This window comes from Neofelis nebulosa, chromosome 13 (assembly GCF_028018385.1).
Source record: "Neofelis nebulosa isolate mNeoNeb1 chromosome 13, mNeoNeb1.pri, whole genome shotgun sequence".
In the NCBI taxonomy this organism is placed as follows: domain Eukaryota; kingdom Metazoa; phylum Chordata; class Mammalia; order Carnivora; family Felidae; genus Neofelis; species Neofelis nebulosa.
This window is the reverse complement of record NC_080794.1, coordinates 34,116,057-34,138,525: the sequence shown is the minus strand read 5'-3', so window position 1 is coordinate 34,138,525 and position 22,469 is coordinate 34,116,057. Positions and strand designations below refer to the sequence as shown.

General features: G+C 37.1%; 1 protein-coding gene across 3 annotated transcripts in view; it reads left to right on the top strand.

The window, feature by feature from the left end:
- DNA2 (DNA replication helicase/nuclease 2) overlaps nt 1-22,159 on the top strand; it is a 57,101-nt gene extending 34,942 nt beyond the window's left edge. For 2 of the 3 annotated variants that reach the window (XM_058696516.1, XM_058696517.1), the window contains 7 exons: nt 197-416; nt 10,924-11,117; nt 11,210-11,299; nt 11,384-11,588; nt 15,911-16,000; nt 16,808-16,990; nt 19,607-22,159. In XM_058696516.1, coding sequence (XP_058552499.1) covers nt 197-416; nt 10,924-11,117; nt 11,210-11,299; nt 11,384-11,588; nt 15,911-16,000; nt 16,808-16,990; nt 19,607-19,828 — 1,204 coding nt within the window. In that variant the 3' untranslated portion in view covers nt 19,829-22,159. The remainder of the gene's footprint in view (nt 1-196; nt 417-10,923; nt 11,118-11,209; nt 11,300-11,383; nt 11,589-15,910; nt 16,001-16,807; nt 16,991-19,606) is intronic. The other variant, XM_058696518.1, reaches the window with a different exon arrangement.
- The last annotated feature ends 310 nt before the right edge of the window (nt 22,160-22,469 follow it).

The window sequence follows — 22,469 nt, the reverse complement described above, 5'->3', positions numbered from 1 at the left end:
TCAATTTTATTATCACTAATAATATGTTATTAACATATCATTTTAACTTAATAAAAAGTTACCTTGGCTCAGCTCTTAAGATATGCTTCCTAACTATTAAGTTTTCTGATTCTGTTTGAAAAACATAAGCATGTTAAAAATTATCTGGAATTAAAAATAATGCTATTTTCCTTTCTTTTATTCACTATTAGGTAAGAATTCTCTATGCCTGTGGCTTTAGTGTTTTGTTGACCAGCTATACACACTCTGCTGTTGACAATATTCTTTTGAAGTTAGCAAAGTTTAAAATAGGATTTTTGCGTTTGGGTCAGACTCAGAAGGTACATCTAGACATCCAGAAATTCACAGAGGAGGAAGTTTGCCGATCCAAGTCCATTACATCCTTAGCTCTTCTAGAAGAACTCTACAATAGTCATGTAAGTACAATTATTGCATGATAATGCCAACAGTAATTTTTGCAGCTAGAGTGATTGGAGTAATGGCATTCTGGGAAAGTCAGTCACGTTGACCAATTTATTAATTTATAATTTACTGTTTGCTTTTGAACTGAGACGAGGTTTCTGGTTTCTTATTCAGGGCTTCCATCTTCTAGATTAAAATATCCTAATAAAGGAAAACTTGTTGCTCTCTACTCAAAAACACTTCTGACACTAACTACCTGGAGTTAGTGCAGATTCCACAGGTTAGGGCTCAGTCCCAATAAGATTGTACTACCCCTTTCAGTTCTCAGTTGTAAATCTGGGCCTTCTGTGTTATCTGCATAACCAGGCATAAATTGCGGTTCCCATGACCCCCTCCTTGGGTCGAGAATTTGCTAGAATGGCTCACAGAGTTCAAATAAGTGCTTTACTTACTATATTACTGGATGTATTATGTAGGGTACAATTCAGGAACAGCCAGATGTAAGAGATGCATAGGGTAAGGAATGTGGAGAGGGGCATGGAGCTCTATGCCCTCTGCAGATGAACCACCTTCCCAGCACCAGGTGTTCATCAAACCAAAAGCTCTTCAAACCCCTTTGTTTAGGGTTTTTATGAAGATTCCATCATGTAGGCATGATTGATTAAATCATTGGTGGTTGGTGATTAGCTCAATCCCCACCCCTCTCCCCTTCCCTGAGGTAGAGGGGAGGGGGTGGAGCTGACAGTTTTGACTCTTTAATCTCTAGGTTTGTTCCTCTGGCAACCAACTCCCATCTCATTAGCATAAACTGAGGTGTGGTTGAAAGGGATTTATTATGAATAACAAAAGATATTCCTCTCACCCCTTGCACTCAGGAAATTCCAAGGGTTTTAGGAGCTCTGTGCCAGAAACCCAGAGGAACACCAAACACATTATTATATTACATGTTATTATATTACTAATAATCGGGATTTTTTAGCAAGTTCAAATTCAAAGCAATGGTACATGAACAGACTTGTTATAGGTATAGAACCTAGTTTTTATTTTATTATTTAATGTTTTGTATATATTTTTCTGGGAAGTGTTTTTGTTTTTTGGTTTTTTTTTAAGATTTTATTTTTAAGTAATCTCCACCCCTAAGATGGGGCTCGAACTCAACCCCCATGATCAAGAGTCACATGCTTTATTTACTGAGCCAGCCAGGTGCCCCTCTGGAATTAACTGATATTTTTGTCTGAAAAAAAAAATCTCTTAAAGTAAATGTAATAGGCTGTTCCTTCAAGTCCTTTGTTAAATGTCTATAGCAGTTATTAAAAAATTTTGAAGTGGCTAAGATGTATATCTGATTGACTTTTTAAAAATTAAACTTAGTATTTGAGATAACTATAGATTTGCATGCAGTAGTAAGAAATAATAGACATCATGTATATCCTTTGCTCAATGGCACCATTTTACAAAACTAGTAAAGAACTAGGATATTGACATTGATACTGTCTGGATACAGAATAGCTCCTTCAGAATAGCTCCTTTACCACAAGGATTACTTGTGTTGCACTTTTACAACTACACCCACTTCTTTTTTGCCCCACCCCCTCCTTAACCCCTAATAACCACTTGTCTGTTCTCCATTGCTACAATTTTGTCATTTCAAGAATGTTATATAAATGAGATCGTATAATATGTAATCTTCTGGGGTTGGTGTTTTTCACTTAGTCTAATGCCCTGGAGATTCAGATTGTTGAGTGTGTCAATAGTTGGGTTTTTTTACTGGGGAGTATTGTTCCTTGTATGGATGTACCACAGTTTGTTTAACCATTCAATCACTGAAAACATCTGGATAGTTTTTGGCTATTACGAATAAAACTGCTGGAGATAATCACTTACAGGGTTTTGTGTGAACCTAAGTCTATTGGATAAATGCCCAGGAGTGCAATTTCTGGATCATTTGGTAGTTGTATGTTTAGTGGTTTGTTTTTGTTTCTGTTTTTGTTTTTAAGTAATCCTTTTGTCCAACATGGGGCTTGAACTCATAACCCAGAAATTAAGAGTCACACACTCTACTGACTGAGCCAGCTGGGTGCTTCTCTCTCTTTTTTGATTCTGTTTTGTTTTTCCTGCCTTATGGGTTACTTGAACACTTTTTAGAATTCTATTTTGATTTCTCTATAGTGTTTTTGTGTGTATCACTTTGAATAGCTTTTAGTGGATGCTCTGTTGATCTAAGCATTGCATTATATATACATAACGTATAGTCAGTCCATTGATTATGTCATTTTACTAGTGCTAGTGAAGTTTGAAACCTTACTTCCATTTATGTCCCTTATCTTCTCCTGTTTATGATTGTCTTAAATATTCCTCCTACATAGACTGTGTCAGACTGTGTTCTAATTTTTGCTTCAACCATGAAACATAATTTGGAAGAAATGAAAAACCTATTGTATTTATCCGTATTTTTGTTTACTATGTTCTTCTCTCCTGATGTTCCCTCCAAATTTCCATTCTTTTATTATTTCCTTTCTGCTTAAAGATCTTCCTTTATCCATTCTTTTAGGGTAGTGGGTCTATTGGCAACAAATTCTCTTAGTTTTCCTTCCTTGCGAGAATGTCTTCATCCCTGAAGGATTATTTTGTTACTTATAGGATTCTGGGTAAATAATTTGTTTTCTTTTAGTACTGGAAAAATATTCTACCACTTTTTTAAGGATTCCATGATTTTTTTTTTTTTAAGTATTCTGTGATTTCTAATGAGAAATATGCTGACATTTGAATTAGAATATTTTCCCCTATAGCAAGTTGTTATTTTCTTGGACTCCTTTCCAGATTTTTTTCTTTTAGTTTTTAGAATTTTAATAATGGTGTGTATTGTAGTGTTTTTTCTTTTCTATTTATCACGTTTGACGTTTTCGCAGCTTATTGAATCTATAGATTTAATATAGATTTAATGTCTCTTGTCAAACTTGGGACATTTTCTTTCTTTTTTTTTTTTTTTTTTCAATGTATGAAGTTTATTGTCAAACTGGGTTTCCATACAACACCCAGTGCTCATCCCAAAAGGTGCCCTCCTCAATACCCGTCACCCACCCTCCCCTCCCTCCCACCCCCCCATCAACCCTCAGTTTGTTCTCAGTTTTTAACAGTCTCTTATGCTTTGGCTCTCTCCCACTCTAACCTCTTTTTTTTTTTTTTTTTTTTTTTTCCTTCCCCTCCCCCATGGGTTTCTGTTGTTTCTCAGGATCCACATAAGAGTGAAACCATATGGTATCTGTCTTTCTCTGTATGGCTTATTTCACTTAGCATCACATTCTCCAGTTCCATCCACGTTGCTACAAAAGGCCATATTTCATTCTTTCTCATTGCCATGTAGTATTCCATTGTGTATATAATCCACAATTTCTTTATCCATTCATCAGTTGATGGACATTTAGGCTCTTTCCATAATTTGGCTATTGTTGAGAGTGCTGCTATAAACATTGGGGTACAAGTGCCCCTATGCATCAGTACTCCTGTATCCCTTGGGTAAATTCCTAGCAGTGCTATTGCTGGGTCATAGGGTAGGTCTATTTTTAATTTTCTGAGGGACCTCCACACTGCTTTCCAGAGCGGCTGCACCAATTTGCATTCCCACCAACAGTGCAAGAGGGTTTCCGTCTCTCCACATCCTCTCCAGCATCTATAGTCTCCTGATTTCTTCATTTTGGCCCCTCTGACTGGCGTGAGGTGATACCTGAATGTGGTTTTGATTTGTATTTCCCTGATAAGGAGCGACGTTGAACATCTTTTCATGTGCCTGTTGGCCATCCGGATGTCTTCTTTAGAGAAGTGTCTATTCATGTTTTCTGCCCATTTCTTCACTGGGTTATTTGTTTTTCGGGTGTGGAGTTTGATGAGCTCTTTATAGATTTTGGATACTAGCCCTTTGTCCGATATGTCATTTGCAAATATCTTTTCCCATTCCGTTGGTTGCCTTTTAGATTTGTTGGTTGTTTCCTTTGCTGTGCAGAAGCTTTTTATCTTCATAAGGTCCCAGTAATTCATTTTTGCTTTTAATTCCCTTGCCTTTGGGGATGTGTCGAGTAAGAGATTGCTACGTCTGAGGTCAGAGAGGTCTTTTCCTGCTTTTTCCTCTAGGGTTTTGATGGTTTCCTGTCTCACATTCAGGTCCTTTATCCATTTTGAATTTATTTTTGTGAATGGTGTGAGAAAATGGTCTAGTTTCAACCTTCTGCATGTTGCTGTCCAGTTCTCCCAGCACCATTTGTTAAAGAGACTGTCTTGGGGCGCCTGGGTGGCGCAGTCGGTTGAGCGTCCGACTTCAGCCAGGTCACGATCTCGCGGTCCGTGAGTTCGAGCCCCGCGTCAGGCTCCGGGCTGACAGCTCAGAGCCTGGAGCCTGTTTCCGATTCTGTGTCTCCCTCTCTCTCTGCCCCTCCCCCGTTCATGCTCTGTCTCTCTCTGTCCCAAAAATAAATAAAAAACGTTGAAAAAAAAATAAAAAAAAAAAAAATAAAGAGACTGTCTTTTTTCCATTGGATGTTCTTTCCTGCTTTGTCAAAGATGAGTTGGCCATACGTTTGTGGGTCTAGTTCTGGGGTTTCTATTCCATTCCATTGGTCTATGTGTCTGTTTTTGTGCCAATACCATGCTGTCTTGATGATGACAGCTTTGTAGTAGAGGCTAAAGTCTGGGATTGTGATGCCTCCCACTTTGGTCTTCTTCAAAATTACTTTGGCTATTCGGGGCCTTTTGTGGTTCCATATGAATTTTAGGATTGCTTGTTCTAGTTTCGAGAAGAATGCTGGTGCAATTTTGATTGGGATTGCATTGAATGTGTAGATAGCTTTGGGTAGTATTGACATTTTAACAATATTTATTCTTCCAATCCATGAGCAGGGAATGTCTTTCCATTTCTTTATATCTTCTTCAATTGCCTTCATAAGCTTTCTGTAGTTTTCAGCATACAGACCTTTTACATCTTTGGTTAGATTTATTCCTAGGTATTTTATGCTTCTTCGTGCAATTGTGAATGGGATCAGTTTCTTTATTTGTCTTTCTGTTGCTTCATTGTTAGTGTATAAGAATGCAACTGATTTCCGTACATTGATTTTGTATCCGGCAACTTTGCTGAATTCATGTATCAGTTCTAGCAGACTTTTGGTGGAGTCTATTGGATTTTCCATGTATAATATCATGTCATCTGCAAAAAGCGAAAGCTTGACTTCATCTTTGCCAATTTTGACGCCTTTGATTTCCTTTTGTTGTCTGATTGCTGATGCTAGAACTTCCAACACTATGTTAAACAACAGCGGTGAGAGTGGGCATCCCTGTCGTGTTCCTGATCTCAGGGAAAAAGCTCTCAGTTTTTCCCCATTGAGGATGATGTTAGCTGTGGGCTTTTCATAAATGGCTTTTATGATGTGTAAGTATGTTCTTTCTATCCCGACTTTCTCAAGGGTTTTTATTAAGAAAGGGTGCTGGATTTTGTCAAAGGCCTTTTCTGCATCGATTGACAGGATCATATGGTTCTTCTCTTTTCTTTTATTAATGTGATGTATCACGTTGATTGATTTGCGCATGTTGAACCAGCCCTGCATCCCAGGAATGAATCCCACTTGATCATGGTGGATAGTTCTTTTTATATGCTGTTGAATTCGATTTGCTAGTATCTTATTGAGAATATTTGCATCCATATTCATCAGGGATATTGACCTGTAGTTCTCTTTTTTTACTGGGTCTCTGTCTGGTTTAGGAATCAAAGTAATACTGGCTTCATAGAATGAGTCTGGAAGTTTTCCTTCCCGTTCTATTTCTTGCAATAGCTTGAGAAGCATAGGTATTATCTCTGCTTTAAACGTCTGGTAGAACTCCCCTGGGAAGCCATCTGGTCCTGGACTCTTATTTGTTGGGAGATTTTTGATAACCGATTCAATTTCTTCGCTGGTGATGGGTCTGTTCAAGCTTTCTATTTCCTCCTGATTGAGTTTTGGAAGAGTGTGCGTGTTTAGGAATTTGTCCATTTCTTCCAGGTTGTCCAATTTGTTGGCATATAATTTTTCATAGTATTCCCTGATAATTGTTTGTATCTCTGAGGGATTGGTTGTAATAATTCCATTTTCATTCATGTTTTTATCTATTTGGGTCATCTCCCTTTTCTTTTTGAGAAGCCTGGCTAGAGGTTTGTCAATTTTGTTCATTTTTTCAAAAAACCAACTCTTGGTTTCGTTGATCTGCTCTACCGTTTTTTTAGATTCTATATTGTTTATTTCTGCTCTGACCTTTATTATTTCTCTTCTTCTTCTGGGTTTAGGCTGCCTTTGCTGTTCTGCTTCTATTTCCTTTAGGTGTGCTGTTAGATTTTGTATTTGGGATTTTTCTTGTTTCTTGAGATAGGCCTGGATTGCAATGTATTTTCCTCTCAGGACTGCCTTCCTGCATCCCAAAGCGTCTGGATTGTTGTATTATCATTTTCGTTTGTTTCCATATATTTTTAAATTTCTTCTCTAATTGCCTGGTTGACCCACTCATTCTTTAGTAGGGTGTTCTTTAACCTCCATGCTTTTGGAGGTTTTCCAGACTTTTTCCTGTGGTTGATTTCAAGCTTCATAGCATTGTGGTCTGAAAGTATGCATGGTATAATTTCAATTCTTGTAAACTTATGAAGGGCTGTTTTGTGACCCAGTATATGATCTATTTTGGAGAATGTTCCATGTGCACTCGAGAAGAAAGTATATTCTGTTGCTTTGGGATGCAGAGTTCTAAATATATCTGTCAGGTCCATCTGATCCAATGTATCATTCAGGGCCCTTGTTTCTTTATTGACCGTGTGTCTAGATGATCTATCCATTTCTGTAAGTGGGGTGTTAAAGTCCCCTGCAATGACCACATTCTTATCAATAAGGTTGCTTATGTTTATGAGTAATTGTTTTATATATCTGGGGGCTCCAGTATTCAGCGCATAGACATTTATAATTGTTAGCTCTTCCTGATGGATAGACCCTGTAATTATTATATAATGCCCTTCTTCATCTCTTGTTACAGCCTTTAATTTAAAGTCTAGTTTGTCTGATATAAGTATGGCTACTCCAGCTTTCTTTTGGCTTCCAGTAGCATGATAAATAGTTCTCCATCCCCTCACTCTCAATCTAAAGGTGTCCTCAGATCTAAAATGAGTCTCTTGTAGACAGCAAATAGATGGGTCTTGTTTTTTTATCCATTCTGATACCCTATGTCTTTTGGTTGGCGCATTTAACCCATTTACATTCAGTGTTATTATAGAAAGATACGGGTTTGGAGTCATTGTGATGTCTGTATGTTTTATGCTTGTAGTGATGTCTCTGGTACTTTGTCTCACAGGATCCCCCTTAGGATCTCTTGTAGGGCTGGTTTAGTGGTGACAAATTCCTTCAGTTTTTGTTTGTTTGGGAAGACCTTTATCTCTCCTTCTATTCTAAATGACAGACTTGCTGGATAAAGGATTCTCGGCTGCATATTTTTTCTGTTTAGCACACTGAAGATCTCGTGCCAAGCCTTTCTGGCCTGCCAAGTTTCAAAAGACAGATCAGTCACGAGTCTTATAGGTCTCCCTTTATATGTGAGGGCACGTTTATCCCTTGCTGCTTTCAGAATTTTCTCTTTATCCTTGTATTTTGCCAGTTTCACTATGATATGTCGTGCAGAAGATCGATTCAAGTTACGTCTGAAGGGAGTTCTCTGTGCCTCTTGGATTTCAATGCCTTTTTCCTTCCCCAGTTCAGGGATGTTCTCAGCTATTATTTCTTCAAGTACACCTTCAGCACCCTTCCGTCTCTCTTCCTCCTCTGGGATACCAATTATGCGTATATTATTTCTTTTTAGTGTATCACTTAGTTCTCTAAGTTTCCCCTCATACTCCTGGATTTTTTTATCTCTCTTTTTCTCAGCTTCCTCTTTTTCCATAACTTTATCTTCTAGTTCACCTATTCTCTCCTCTGCCTCTTCAATCCGAGCTGTCGTGGTTTCCATTTTGTTTTGCATTTCGTTTAAAGCGTTTTTCAGCTCCTCGTGACTGTTCCTTAGTAACTTGGGACATTTTCAGACAGGGTTGCTTTTTCAGCCATGATTTCTTCTAGTGCTTTTTCAGCTCTTTCCTTTTTATTTTCTCCCTGTAGGACTGTGAAGACACAAATGTTGGATTTTTTGATAGTTCCACTAGATTCATTTTTTTCCCCTCAGTCTGTTTTCTTTCTGTTGTTTGGCCTGTATAATTTCTGTTTTTCTGTCTCTTGGTTCACTGTTTTTTTCCCTTGTCCCCTGCTATTGAGTCTATTCCATGATTTTTAAATTTTTTTTAAAGTTTATTTAGTTTGAGAGAGAGAGAGCGAGCAGGGAGGGGACAGAGAGAGATGGGGAGAGAGAGAGAGAGAGAGAGAGAGAGAATTCCAAGCAGGCGCCACATAGGCAGCTTGAAGCCCTATATTGGGCTTGAACTCAAGAACCATGAGATCGTGACCTGTGCCAAAATCAAAAGTCAGACGCTTAACCAACTGAGCCCCAGGCGCCCCATGATTTTAAAATTTCAGTTATTGTGTTTTTAGTTATAAAATTTCCATTTGCTTTTGCTTTCATCTTCTATTTCTTTGTTGAGACTTTGTATTTTTTTATTTGATTCAAGTATGTTCATAGCTTTTCAGGGAAACATTTTTATCATGGCTGCTTTAAAATCCTTGTCATATACTCTTGATCTTGGTTAGGGTCATGATTTCAAGCGCCACATTGGGTGTAGAGATTACTAAAAAATTTAAAAATAAACTTAAAAAAAGAAACTTTTGGAGCACCTGGGTGACTCAGTTGGTTAAGCGTCAGGTTTCAGTGCAGGTCATGATCTTACAGTTCCGGGTTTGAGCCCTGTGTAGGGCTTCGTGCTGATAGCTCAGAGCCTGGAGCCTGCTTCAGATTCTGTGTCTCCCTCTCTCTCTCCCCCTCCCCTGCTTGTGCTCTGTCTCTCTCACTCTCAAAAATAAATAAACATAAAAAATATAAATAAAAAAACATTAAAAAATTTAAAAAAATCTTTGTTAGGGGCGCCTGGGTGGCGCAGTCGGTTAAGCGTCCGACTTCAGCCAGGTCACGATCTCGCGGTCCGTGAGTTCGAGCCCCGCGTCAGGCTCTGGGCTGATGGCTCGGAGCCTGGAGCCTGTTTCCGATTCTGTGTCTCCCTCTCTCTCTGCCCCTCCCCCGTTCATGCTCTGTCTCTCTCTGTCCCAAAAATAAATTAAAAACGTTGAAAAAAAAAAATAAAAAAAAAAAAAATCTTTGTTATACAATTCTAACATCTGTTTCATCCTTGGAGTTGGCATCTATTAACTGTCTTTTTATCATTCAGTTTGAGATTTTCCTAGATTTCCTAGTTTTGATGAAACCAGAACACTTTTATATTATATTATTTAAAACTTCTGTTTAAGCTGACTTTCCTCTGACACTACTCTGATAGGGCAGGAGTGTATGCCACCTCATTGCTGCCAGGTGAGAGCTGAAATGCAGGTTACCATTCAGCCTCTATTAACACATGGGGTGGGGGCTCCTCGTTCCTGCTGGATGGGGTGGATGTCTAGGTTCCCCACATGGTCTCCACTGACATTTTATGGTGAGCGCTTATTATCAACTAGCAGGGATGAAAGTCCTGGCTCCCTGCTTGGCTTCTCTGTTACTACCTCAGTAGGATATTGGGGTGCCTTTGGTGGCATCGGTGGGGGTTATGTAAGATCACAGTGTTTTCTGTGGTATTTGGCTAGGATAGAGTGAGTGGCTGTATACAAGTTTTCTGCATACAAGGCTTTGTCTTTCCTGTTCCTTTGGCTTTTGTTTGAGGTTTTTTTGTCTGCACCCATTGGCGCTCCTGGGTCACTAGCTTCTTCAGCTCCAAAGCTGGGATATGTGAGGCCAAAGAAAATCCAGGGAACAAACTTCTGTGCTGTTCCTTGGGTCCCAAGGTGTCCAACTGGTCTACCTTTACTCCACCTTTCAGAGTCCTTATGTTTGTTTTATATATAATGTTTTAGAATTTTTAGTTGTGTGCTTTGTGGGAGGAGGGAGGAAAAGTACTCCACCTTCCCAGAAGTGAACTCCTGGTTCACATTTAAAAAAATTATCAGGGTGCCTGCCTGGCTCAGTTGGAAGAGCATGCGACTCTTGATCTCTGAGTTGTGAGTTAGAGCCCCCACATTGGGTGTAGAGATTACTTAACTAAATAAATAAAAACTTTAAAAAAATGAACTTACTGCCTCTTGAATGTTTCAGATTTTCGTTGGGAAATATCCCAATTTGAGCACTGTTATAGTGTCCAGAAAATTTACTTGATTTTTCAATTTGTAGTAAAAAATTAAATTTTTCTTGCATACTGTAAATGTTTCAGAATTAAATAATATTGTGGGATTCCTGTTGTTTGGGACAAAAATCTTCTTTTTGAGCCTTTAATTTAAAAAATGGGAAAAGCAAGTTATGTTTCTTATATATATTAGATAACTGATCTATTTTCTTTGTTTTTAGCGTATAGTTGCAACAACGTGTATGGGAATAAACCATCCAATATTTTCTCGTAAAACTTTTGATTTTTGTATTGTGGATGAAGCCTCTCAAATTAGCCAACCAGTCTGCCTAGGGCCACTTTTTTTTTCGCAAAGATTTGTGTTGGTGGGGGATCATCAGCAGCTTCCTCCCTTGGTGCTAAACCATGAAGCAAGGTAAGCAGACATTGACATTTTAATTTTAAATTAGATTCTTCCTAAGGAACCATTTCAGTATACTGATAAGCCTGAATTTGATTTGTTGACAGAGCTCTTGGCATGAGTGAAAGCTTATTCAAGAGGCTGGAACAGAATAAGAATGCTGTTGTACAATTAACTGTGCAGTACAGAATGAACAGGTATTTCTAAGAGTGTCAGCTATGAGTGATTTTTATGTTCGTTTTCATCTACCAGAACTAAAATTATTTTTGTAATTCCCTTAGTAAAATTATGTCCTTAAGTAATAAACTGACATATGAAGGAAAGCTGGAGTGTGGATCAGACAAAGTGGCCAATGCAGTGATAAACCTACCTAACTTTAAAGCTGTAAAGCTGGAACTGGAATTTTATGCTGATTATTCTGAAAATCCTTGGATGATTGGAGTATTTGAGCCAAACAATCCTGTTTGTTTTCTTAATACAGATAAGGTAAAAACAACAACAAAACCTAAGTATTTTCTTTGGTTTTTCTCCTTTTGTCCTATTGTTTGTTTGTTTATAACATTAAAAAACTGTTTTTAACGTTTTATGTATTTTTGAGAGAAACAGAGAATCAGTGGGGGGAGGGACAGAGAGAGAGGGAGACACAGAATGGGAAGCAGGCTCCAGGCTCTGAGCTGTCCGCACAGACCCTGATACAGGGCTTAAACCCATGAGCTGTAAGAGCATGACCTGAGCTGAAGTATGATGCTTACCTGACAGAGCCACCCAGGCACCTCAAGTCCTGTTATTTAAATTCTTGAGTTTTTAATAGTGAATGCTTTAATAGAACTTACCAGTTAAAACTAGTGTATTTCTTTTACTTCAACACAAAAGAATCTTCTTTCTATTGACCCAGTATCTTTGGAAGGCACTTTATTCTGAGAATTAATAGATGTCAAAATTGACTTTTAAAGTAGGAAAGCTAGAAAGTTAACCAAAAAAAAAAAAAAAGAAAGAGAAAAGAAAGTGAACTCAAGTGTATAATTACATTTCTTAGAAAAGAAATTGGCATTGATGTTATCAAAGGGCTGGGTTTACAAATGGAGACTTTATTTTTTTAGAGGAGTTTTGGGTTCACAGCAAAATTGAGCTTGACAGTACAGATGTTTCCCAAATACCACCTCTTGCCTCCACATATGCACATAAAGACCTCTTTACAAACTTGTTATTAACGAAAATCTTCACAAGGACTTTAAATGACTTGATTCTTACTTCTAGGGACTAAGAAAAAGTTTTAACCTTGTACTTCAATAGTGTGTTTTATATAGTGCTTCTCAGCACTTGATTTGGAAGTCTTTATATGACTTCAGATAAGAATAGTTATCAATTGTATGTATGCATATAATATAAAATAATTTTATCTTTTGTTATTATGCTCAATGGAGTCAGCTTTGTTAAAAATAGGGCCCCTCTTGCAAGGGAGCCTGGCTGTCTCAGTCTGTAGAGCATGCAACCCTTGATCTCAGGGTCATGAGTTTGAGCCCGACATTGGGCATAGAGTTTACTTTAAAAATAAGTATGTAAGTTAAGTAAGTAAGAGGGGCGCCTGGGTGGCTCAGTCAATTGAGTGTCTGGCTTCGGCTCGGGTCATCTCACGGTTTGTGAATTCAAGCCCCGCATCAGGCTCTGTGCTGACAGCTCAGAGCCTGGAGCCTGTTTCAGATTCTGTGTCTCCCTCTCTCTTTGCTCCTCCCCTGTTCGTGCTCTCTGTCTCTCTCTCTCTCTCTCTCTCTCTCTCACTCTCTCTGAAAAAGAAATAAACATTAAAAAAAAAATTTTTTTTTAATAAATAAGAATAAAAATAAGACCCCACCCTGTGTGCCATGATGGAATTTTCATTCTCTTGGATATTGCCCTTAACATTTCAGGTTCAAGGAGTAATAAATAGGGGCAAGTGGGCTCTGGGAAATTTTTTCAGTAAACTGATTTCAAAAATGATTACATTTAGAAACCTCAATGCCAATTTTTTCGTTATAATTTACAATTATTTTCCTCACCAATCATTTTTTGTTTTTGCTACTCAGTTTTTTTCTTTCTTAGCATCAAGAATCCAAATAAAATGTATTAAAAATAATCAAGATTGGGGCATTTGGGTCTCTCAGTCCATTAAGCATCCGATTTCACCTCAGGTCATGATCTCATGGTTTGTGGGTTTGAGTCCAGCATCGGGCTGTACATTGTCAGTGCAGAATTCTCTCTCTTCCCTCTCTCTCTGCCCCTCCCCCCATGTGTATGCATGCTTTCTTCTCTCTCTCTCTCTCTCTCTCTCAAATAAACTTTTAAAAAAATGCAAAAAAATAAGTAAAAAATAATCAAGATTTGGGTGCCTGGCTGACTTAGCACAGCATGTAACTCTTCTTTTTTTCTTTTTTTTAAAGATTTATTTACTTTTGAGAGAGAGAGTACAAGCCAGGGAGGGGCAGAGAGAGAAGGAGACAGAGGATCCAAAGTAGGCTCTGTACTGACAGCAGTGAGCCCCATGAGGGGCTCAAACTGAGGAACCATGAGATCATGACCTGAGCTGAAGTTGGATGATCAACTGACTAAGCCACCCAGGTGCCCTGAGCATGTGACTTTTGATCTCAGGGTCCTAAGTTCAAGCCCCATGTTGGGCAATGGGGCCTACTGTAATTAATAATAATAATAATAATAATAATAATGTATAATCAATATCATCATCAAGATTACTTAAGAATTATGTAGGAACAAAATAGTCCTTGGAGAGTTTTACCGGGGATGGTATAACCTGGGGAACTATGGGCTTCATTATTTGTATAAAAGGCAACAAGATGGCACAAAAATAGACACTCAGATCAATGGAACAGAATAGAGAACCCAGAAATGCACCCATAAATGTATGGCCAACTAATCTTTGACAAAGCAGGAAAGAATATCCAATGGAATAAAGATGGTCTCCAGCAAATGGTACTGGGAAAACTAGACAGTGATATGCAGAAAAAGGAACCTGGACCACTTTGTTATACCATACACAAAAATAAACTCAAAAAAGGATGAAAGACCTAAATGTAAGACAGGAAGCCATCAAAATCCTAGAGGAAAATTCAGGCAAAAACCTCTTTGACCTCGGCTGCAGCAACTTCTTACTCAGCACGTCTCCCGAGCCAAGGGAAACAAAAGCAAAAATGAACTACTGGGACCTCATCAAAATAAAAAGCTCCTACACAGCGAGGGAAACAATCAGCAAAACTAAAAGGCAAGTGACGGAATGGGAGAAGATATTTACAAATAACATTATCCAATAAAGGGTTAGTATCCAAAATCTATAAAGAATTTACCAAACTCAACACCCCAAAACACAAATAATCCAGTGAAGAAATGGGCAAAATACATGAATAGACACTTCTCCAAAGAAGACATCCAGATGGCCAGCTGACACATGAGAAAATGCTCCACATCACTCATCATCAGGAAAATACAAATCAAAACCACAGTGAGATATCCCCTCACCCCTGTCAGAATGGCTAACATTAACAACTCAGGCAACAACAGATGCTGGCGAGGATGCGGAGAAAGAGGATCTCTTTTGCATTGCTGGTGGGAATGCAAGCTGGTGCCGCCACTCTGGAAAACAGTATGGAGGTTCCTCAAAAAATTAAAAATAGAACTACCCTACAACCCATCAATTGCACTACTAGGTATTTATCCAAGAGATGCAGGTAGGTTGTTTCAAAGGAGCATGCACACCCCAATGTTTATAGCAGCACTATCAACAATAGCCAAAGTATGGAAAAAGCCCAAATGTCCGTCATTTCATGAATGGATAAAGAAGATGTGGTGTATATCTATATACAATGGAGTGTTACTCGGCAATCAGAAAGAATGAACTCTTGCCATTTGCCACTACGTGAATGGAACTAGAGGGTATTATGCAAAGCGAAATTAGTCAGTTGGAGAAAGGCAAATATCATATGACTTCACCCATATGAGGACTGTAAGATACAAAACAGATGAACATAAGAGAAGGGAAGCAAAAAGAATATAAAAACAGGGAGGGGGACAAAACATAAGAGAGTCTTAAATATAGAGAAGAAACGGTTGTTGGAGGGGTTGTGGGAGGAGGGATGGGCTAAATGGGTAAGGGCACTAAGGAATCTACTGAAATCATTGTTGCACTATATGCTAACTAATTGGGATGTAAATTTAAAAATAAGTAAATTATAAAAGTAAAAAATAAAAGGCAACAAGAATATGGAAAGAGAACAGATATTAGGGTCAGATCTAGGTTTGAATCCTAGTGCTATGATTTATTGTGAAGTCTTGGGCAAGTTACTTATCTTTTCTAGCTTCTGATGCTTATAAACTGGGAGATAACAAAGGAAGTTATGTGAAGCCCAATGTGTGGTCAGCTCTCACAGAGATTTTAATCTGAACTGTAGGATGTTTAAGATGGGCTGCCTCTGGGTGACTTTCTGAAAGTGGCTAATGTCATTCATTTTTATTCTTTTACCTTCAACTTTTATTTTTAATTTTTTTTAGAGAGCTGGAGTGAGTGGGGGAGAGGGGGAGAGGGAGAGAGAATCCCAAACAGGCTCCATGCTGAGCACGAGTCTCAATCCCAGGACCCCTGGCATCATGACCTGAGCTGAAATCAAGAGTTGGGTGCTTAACCAACTGAGCTACCCGAGCACCCCATCTTTTACCTTCAGTTTTTAAAATGACAATATTTTTCACTGGTCTCCACAGCTGGTTGTTTAGTCTCTATGGCTACCTGTGTACTGACAGTACTCTTAACCTATTTTTCTTTTTAGGTTCCAGCACCAGAACAAGTTGAAAAGGGTGGTGTGAGCAATATAACAGAAGCCAAACTAATAGTTTTCCTGACCTCAGTGTTTATTAAGGTAATTTAAATTTTAATTTTGAGGGCTAATTAATATTAAAGTGAAATGCAGTATAATGTTAGAATGCAAGGAACATAAGAATTAACGTTAATCCTTGTTCATTAAGATGCAGCCTGATTGCTTTTGTTCTGTTTTGAGAAAACTATCTAGGATATAATTTTTTATAATGGTAATTTGGGTTTCCATTTAGGTTAATTTTTTGTAACATCAGATAATTATGATTGTGTCATGTAGGGTTGTAGTCAGTATGATCAGTATGGTTGGGGATTGGAAACTTCAATGTAAGGGATAGCAGGGTATAATGTATTTTTTGTACTTTTTTTTTAAATGGCAGCACTGTTGTAGTGGCATGCAAACCATTATACTGCCATGAATCAATAAAAATCAAGGGAGCCATGTTTGAGGAAATTACTTAAAAATTTTGTTTAATGTTTATTCATTTTTAAGAGACACAGAGCACAAGCAGGGGTGAGGCAGGGAAAGAGGGAGACAGAATCTGAAGCAGCCTCCAGGCTCTGAGCTGTCAGCACAGAACCCAATGTGGGGCTCAAACTCACATGAACTGTGAGATCATGACCTGAGCCGAAGTTGGATCCTTTAACCGACTGAACCACCCAGGCGCCCTGAGGAAATTATTTAATCTCAGGAAATACAGATATAGATTTAGAGCAAATTTAGCAATTGTATTTACTCCTTGCAACAAGAGGATCTGTTATAAACATTAATTGGGCACACATTTAACAAGTTTAGTAAAGCTTTAACAGAAATCAGGATTTTCATTTTCATTGTGTTTTTTTTTCTGTTTAGGCTGGATGTAAACCCTCTGATATTGGTATTATTGCACCATACAGGCAGCAGTTAAAGATCATCAATGATTTATTGTCCCATTCTTCTATTGGAATGGTCGAAGTTAACACCGTAGACAAATACCAAGGAAGAGACAAAAGTATCATTCTAGTAACTTTTGTTAGAAGTAATAAAGATGGACCTGTGAGTTCATTGTATTTTCTTCTGATTTGTTTGGGACATTTTTTTCTTTTCTTTTTTTTAGGTTGTGGTAAAAATAATGTAAAATTTTAAATCATCACCATTTTTCAATTTACAGTTCAGTGGTGTTAAGTTTATTCATAGTGTTTTGCAACAGATCTCCAGAACTTTTTCATTTTGAGAAATTGAAACTCTATACCCATGAATAACAACCTTCCAATTCTTTGTCCCTCCAGTCTCTGGTAACCGTCATTCTGCTTTCTGTCTCTGAATTTGACTGCCATAGTCACCTCATTTAAGTGGACTTGTACAGTATTTGTCCTTTTGTACTTGGCTTGTTTCATTCGGCGTGGTATTTTCGAGGTTCATCCACTGTGTAGTATGTCAGAAGTTTGTTCCTTTTTAAGGCTGAATAATATTGCATTGCATGGAAAGGGCACCTTTTGTTTGTCTGCTCATCCATCAGTGAATATTTGGGTTGCTTCCATCTTTTGGCTGTTGTGTTTGGGGCATTTTAAACATAGAGGCATCCTTCGATATACTCTTAATTTTATATATAATTCCAGGGTTTGTTTGTTTGTTTTGTTTTGTTTTTTGCATTTTTACCTCTTTTTGATTCCTGTTTCTAGATTATATGAGATACCTTCATAAGGTTCTAAAAATATATGTAGTAAAAAGTCTCCTTTCTACCAGTTCCTCTTCCACTCAGTTCTCACCTTTACAGATAATCAGAATTTTTTTTTAATGTTTGTTTATTTATTTTGAGAGAGAGATAGAGAGCATGCATGCACATGTGTGGTGGTTGGGGAAGGGCAGAGAGAGAGAATCCCAAACAAGCTCCACACTGTGAGCACAGAGCCTGATATGGAGCTTGGACCCATGAACCATGAGATCATGGACCCAAGCTGAAATCAGATGCTCAACCAACTGAGCCACCCAAGTGCCCCTGTTTTTTATTTTTTAATTTTAATTTCAGTATAGTTAACATACAGTGTTATATTAGTTTCACATTTGTGATACAGTGATTCAACAATTCTATACATTACTCAGTGCCCATGGTGATCATGTACTCCTACTTCCCTTTACCTATTTCATATATCCCTCTACCCACCTCCCCTCTGGTAACCACCAGTTTGTTTTTTAAGAGTTAACAGTCTGGTTTTTTGTTTGTCTTTTTTCTTTGTACATTTGTTTTGTTTCTTAAATTCCACATATGAGTGAAATAATATAGTATTTGTCTTTCTGTGACTTATTTCACTTGGCATTAGACCCTGTAGATCCATCCATGCTGTTGCAAATGGCAAGATTTCTTTCTTTTTTATGGCTCACAAGTATTCCGTATGTTTATATACCAATCCATTGATCTATCAGTGGGTACTTGGGCTGTTTCCATAATTTGGCTGTTGTAAATAATGCTTAATCATTAGGGTACATACAAATTAGTGTTTTTGTATTCTTTGGTTAAATACCTAGTAAGTAGTGAAATTACTGGATCATATGGTAATTCTATTTTTAATTTTTTGAGGAACCTCCATTCTGGTGAGTACAGAGACTGATTCGGATCCTCTGTCTGCCCCCTCTCTCTGCCCCTCCCCTACTCATGCTCTCTCTCTCTCCCTCTCTCAAAAATAAACACTAAAAACACATATACATGAAAACATATACATATATCTATATAGATAGATATTTTGATAGATATACACATACTCACAAACTATGACACTTATATACAATAAGAAACTATGCAACTGTAAGAACAGAATGAAGTCTCTTTCTGTGTATCGACATGGAAAGATCTGTAAGCTATTTTTTAAGTGAACAAAGGAAAGTCCATTAGAGTATATACATTACCTTCTGTGTAAAAAAAGGGAAATATGAATACTGATTCATATGTGTTTGCATAAAGGAATTATAGGTTACCAAAAAAACCCCAAATTGTATACAACTCAACACCAAAAAAACCAATCCAACTAAAAAATGAGCAGAAAACAGGAACAGACATTTCTCCAAAGACATGCAGATGGCCAATAGACACATGAAAAGAACATTAATTATCAAGGAAGTCAAAATCAAAATCACAATGAGGTATCACCTCACACCTGTCAGAATGGCTAAAATCAAAAACACAAGGAACAACAGCTGTTGGTGAGAATGTGGGGAAAAAGGAACCCTCATGCACTGTTGGTAGGAATGCAAACTGGTGTAGCCACTGTGGAAAAAGCAGACAGCCAGATGCAGGGCTTGAACTTACGAACCACAAGATCATGACCTGAGCTGAAGTTGGATCCTTAACTGACGAAGCTACCCAGTCAGTTTAATCATTCCTCTGAGTCTTCTGCTATTACACGTTTTTATTGCTGTAACCAACAATGTTATAATGAGTGGATTTAGCTTCAGTTCCTTAAATTATAGCTAGGATATTGCACCCAAGATAAAATATTTGTAAGTTGGTGTTGTGAACAAGTTTTTCCAACTGCCTATAGAATTTTAAATGTGTTGGTGAATCTTTTCTGCACTATATGCTTAAAGTAGGAAAATAGTTCACAACAAACTGTTCTTTGCTATAACAAACTTAAATATATAAGAAAACTCAAATAAATTGAAAATTATTTCTTTCAGCTTGGTGAACTCCTGAGAGATTGGCGACGTCTTAATGTTGCTATAACCAGAGCCAAACATAAACTGATTCTTCTGGGATGTGTACCCTCACTAAACCGCTATCCTCCTTTGGGGAAGTTACTTCATCATCTAAACTCAGAAAAATTAATATCCTTTTTGTTTTGTATATGGTCACATTTGTGCTTTGTGAGTATTTTATGTACTTGTATAATTAAAACTTAGTGTCCTGTGTTTTCTATGGGCATATTTCAAAGACCTGATTTTACAAAGGAAAGAGAGAAAACAATTGTCAGGAAGTTATTTTATTTTACTTTAATTTATTATTTTATTTTTATTTTTATTTTATTTTATTTTTATTTTATTTTATTTTAATTTAATTTTATTGTTTATTTATTTTGAGAGAGAGACAGAGAGAGGGAGCAGGGAGGGTGCAGAGACAAGAGAAAGAATCCCAAGCAGGGTCCGCACTGTCCATGCACACAGAGCCCAACAGAGCCCAACGTGATGTTCAAACTCACAGTGAGATCGTAACCTGAGCCGAAACCATGAATCAGAGGCTTAACTGACTGAGCCACCCAGGCACCCCTATTTTATTTTACTTTATCATTATTATTTTTTTAAGTAGGCTCCATGCCCAGTGTGGACTCCAACATGGGGCTTGAACTCACAACCCTGAGATCAAGACCTGAGTTCAGATCAGGTTTGGACACTTAACTGAGCCACCCAGGTGCCCTGTCACAGGAAGTAATTTTAAGCAAAAACTGAAATAATGAAGGTGATGGAGAAGGATGATTTGTGAAGGGAGAAAGGGAAGAAAAGGGACTTGATCTGCTGCCCTAGGAGCAGAATGCATGTTTCTTAGAACACATCTAGGAAAAGTGGTTACCCCTTCTGGATCCTCTCACAATAATTTATAATTATTTTTCTTTAATCTGGAACAAAACATTAATATAAACAAAAAGGGGTGCCTGCATGGCTCAGTCAGTTAAGCATCTGGACTCTTGATTTTGACTTAGTTCATGATCTCACGATTATGAGATCCAATCTGTGAGACTGAGCTCTGAGTCAGTCCCCTCTTTTTGCCCCTCCCCTGCTCGTGCTCTCGTGTGGAAAAATTAAATTAAAAGAATTAAAAAATGGAGAATTATTCCTAGTCATATTATGGGTTATTAAGATAAATCATCTTTTAAAAAATTATATGAAGGTCTTAGGCTATGATATATAAACCTTATTGCTTACGTACATTATTATCCATAGAATGCCATAAAATTTTTTTAGCAGTTCTTTAAACCAAATTACAAAATGTTGAATAATGTCATAAATGTCTTCCTGCAATTCCATTTTGTGTTAAGTATATCTTCCTTAATTTATTTTACATCATGGATCTTCCATCAGAGGAACATGAAAGTCTTTGTCATGTATTAGGTGGTTTTCAAAGAAGATAAAGCACTGTTTTCCTTGCTTTTCTTTTACTGGCATAGTGATCTTCTCTAAATATTACCTGTTATTTGTAATTTGGATATGCTGTGAAAAGTGTCTGGTTAGACTATGAATATCACTTTTATCCCAAGGATATGAAATAATGTAAAATGTACTCTGCTCAGAGTTCCAGTTTTTTGGGGTTTTTTTGTTTGTTTGTTTGTTTTTTTTTTTTTTTTTGGTATAATCTTTTAAACATAAAGTTCTATCACTATGCAGAATTTAACACAGTATTGTTTCAGTATAAGTGTACCCAAAACTGAAAAGTATGTTTATATGTACTGTAAGTATGTTTTTGTGTGACCTAGAAAGAGTTTGACAAATTTTTACCAGCTTTATTGATGGATTAACTCTAGGATCTGAGAAACTTTAAGTCTAAAATTTCAATACTAATTTGATTTTATAGGTTTTTATCATATTTTGCTCATTCTTTAAGAGATTAGGGAAAGAAAATTATTTGTTTTTATTACCTAAGTACAGCCTTATGATGATGAGGACACAGGTGTGATTCTTTTCTGTGTTTTGAGATCTCTGATCCAAAGACCATTTTGCAGGATTATTCCCCTGACTATTGCTTTTTGGTATAAGGTATATTTTTACTTTAAATCTAGTCTTTTAAACTATTAATTATAAATTTATTATTTCTCCCTAATTCCTGATTGCCCCTTAATCTCCCACTTGTTATTTTCAGTAGATTTTGATATAAAAGAAAATAATTCTTTTGAGAAGTTTTGTTTGCTGAATTGATGATAAAAAGTTTATTTTCACCTATTGTTCATATGACCCTTTGTTTTGAGACACTACTCAGTTTTCTCTCTCTCTCTCTTTTTTTTTTCCTTGGGAATAAAGATATTTTTGTAAAATAATTGCCTCAAAATGCTTAAGTTAAGTAAATGGTGATCAATTTTAACTTTACTGTATCCATCTTCTGTGGGAGGATATCTCTCTCAAGGTTGTATTTTTTTTTTTTTTAATGAATGTTAAATGTGTTAAAATTGTTGCTTCTACCTCACCTCACATGTTCCTTAAAAATTACTTGAAGTTTTTTATTAAATAAATTGTTTTCTACTGTTAGACCTTAGTATGTCAATTATTAATCCTGATTACTAATTAAGTTCAGGGTTGCCCAGCATTTTTTCAGGTAGTAACAAGTGAAATGTTGATAATGCTGTAAAGCTGTATATAAATACTTCTGTAGCACAAAAATGGAAACCATTCTTTTGGCAGGGAAAGAAAAGGCTTTTTGGAGAAGGTATCTTATTAAAGTCTGGTAAAGACTGGGTAGAATTGCATAAATTGTAGACAAATCTAGATAGAGGGTACAACAAATGGGAAAAGGAAAAGAAATGTATAGGCAACAGCAAAAATAGTTTAGTTAAAAGAA